Raw genomic sequence first — 2,500 nt, forward strand, 5'->3', positions numbered from 1 at the left:
GCTCTCGTGCGCGCGCTCGCTCTCCCCCCCGCGCCCCCCCCCCTGCCCCTCACGCCCACACGCCCCGCGCCTCCCCGTGCCCCCCCCCCCCCCCCCCCCCCCCCCCCCGCCCGCCCCCCCCCCCCGCCCCCCCCGACGCCCCGCCCCGCCAACGCCCCCCCCCCACCGCCTCCCCCTCAGCCCCGCCCGTCCCCCTGCCCTCCCTCCGACGACCCCCACGCAACCCGTCACCAGACCCGCGCCCTGCCCCCCCCGAAAGGCACGACCTACCTCCTTTTCCTCTTAGGTCCTTGAGCCTTACACCCCCCCCGCCAGGCCGAGTTCTTCCCCACGATCTAGGATTATCACAAAGAAGGAGCTGCCCCTGCTTGGTCGCCATGACCCCGAGCCCCGGTAACCAGGCCCGCCGAGCGAGCGACGAGCGAGAGCGAGCGAGCCGCGCGCGACGCGCGCGAGAGCGCAGCGCGCGCGCGAGCGCGAGGAACGCGACGCGCGCGGAGCGCGCGGCGCGCGCGGTCCCAGGCCGCCTCCATGCTTGGAGGCCGGGGAGCAGCGGGCGCGGGCCGCGCCCTAGGGCGCGCGCGCGCCACAGCGCCGGTGGGCGGCCGGGGGCGCGTGCCGGCCTGCGCGGCGGGCGCGTGCGGGCGGGCCGGTTTGCCGCACTCTCCGCGTGCGGGCCGCGCCGGGGCGGTGCCCCCGGGGGTCGTGCCGCGGGCGGCGCGGTCGGCCGGCGCCGCCGCGCGCGGGAGCCCGCTGGCCGCGTGCTGCGGCGGGCGCGGCCTGCCACCGTCGGGCGTCCGGCTCTCGTGCGGTGCGTTCATTCCGGCCTGCAGCCCGGCCGCTGGCCGGCGCGCGCTCTCTCCGCGCGGCCGCTCGCTCAGCTCGTGCTCGCGCGCGCGTCGCTGCGGCTCGCGCGCGCGCGCTCTCCAGCCCACTCACGCTCGCACTCCTTGTCAAGCAAGCCACGCACGCTAGCACTCTCCACGCAGGCTACGCACGAACGCTAAGCAGCACGCCTCCACACGCCCACACCACCACACCACTACCCCGCAAACACACGTACATAACCAACACAAACACACATACAATCCCATTAGGAACAACACCTAACACATCAAAAAACAAGATAATAACGCTCTATCTACCCTTTTACAAATCCTCTTATGTAATGAACACGTTTCCCCAGGCTACACAGGATGGTGGAAACCGGTCTATATAATCGCTGGGTTTCCGATGCCATTGCAAACTCCACTGCATGTACGTCTGCGCCTTCTGTTATCACGGTGCAAGAACCCTTATGTGTCGACAGTGTGTGGGTAAGGAGGTGTTTGAGTGCTGTTTTTTTTTTTTTTTTTTTTTTTTTTTTTTTTTTTTTTGTCCTTTAGTTTATTCCAGTTTTTGTGTGTGTGTTTGGTTGAGACATTTTCCTCTTTTAGTTATTTTTCACTTTAGTCTATAACCGCTTTTTTTTTTTTTTTTTTTTTTTGTATATGTAATTACAAAATTTGTGATATCTGTGAGAGAAGTCTGTTCATGTCTGTTTGTCTGAAAAGCTGAGTTGATATCCCTTTCAAATGAGCAAAGAAAAAAAAAAGAAAAATTTCTATGAAAGACTTACATGCTGCTAATGTTAATTTACAAAAAGAAAGAAAGAAAGAGAGAAAGAAAGAAAGAAAAAAAGGTCATGTTCAGTTCCACTCGCTTAAACATTTTCAAATGCAAAATAACTATATTAATGAAGCTTGATAAACTTCGTTATCTTCACAGTTCATAAGAGTGTATCTGGTTCACCATTGATTATGATAAAGATAATGAATGATAATGTTAATTATACGAATGATAATGATGGTGATGATGATAATAATAATGATAACAATAATAATTATAATGATAAATAACATGATAATGATAACAATGGTACTGACAGATAATCATAATACTGATAAATAACAATAATAAAAATGATAAAATAATGATAATGACGATTATGAAGATAATAATAGCAACAAAAATAATGACAGACATAGTGAAAAGACCTGATTAACTTGAAATATGCTTAAAATCTGACTGTGGGCAAAAAATATTACTGATTTCTTTTTTGATGAATCACACAGATTTCTTCTACAATCAAACGCACACACACAGACAGAAATGCAAATATCTTTCTATATATATACGTATATATATATGCATATATATATATATGCATATATATATATATATATATATATATATATATATATATATATATATGCATATATATATATATATATATATATATATATATATGCATATATATATATATACATATATATATATATATATATATATATATATATATATATATCACATACAGACATAAATTTGTATTTATGTATATATATATAAATATATAAATATATATATATGTATTTATATATACATATATATGTATATATATGCATATACATACATATATATATATACATATACATATATATATAAATATCTATCTATCTAT

General features: G+C 48.0%; 1 protein-coding gene across 1 annotated transcript; it reads right to left on the reverse strand.

Moving 5' to 3' along the window:
- Positions 1 to 344: 344 nt before the first annotated feature.
- Positions 345 to 821, reverse strand: LOC125043472 (translation initiation factor IF-2-like). The gene has a single exon (XM_047639563.1). It carries the CDS (start codon positions 819 to 821, stop codon positions 345 to 347), a length of 477 nt encoding a protein of 158 aa, XP_047495519.1.
- Between the last annotated feature and the right edge of the window lie 1,679 nt (positions 822 to 2,500).

This window comes from Penaeus chinensis, chromosome 34, assembly GCF_019202785.1.
Source record: "Penaeus chinensis breed Huanghai No. 1 chromosome 34, ASM1920278v2, whole genome shotgun sequence".
In the NCBI taxonomy this organism is placed as follows: Eukaryota; Metazoa; Arthropoda; class Malacostraca; order Decapoda; family Penaeidae; genus Penaeus; species Penaeus chinensis.

What these genes read in the sequence shown, in the direction of transcription:
- LOC125043472 (XM_047639563.1), bottom strand. Translation starts at nt 821, where the DNA reads ATGAACGCACCGCACGAGAGCCGGACGCCCGACGGTGGCAGGCCGCGC.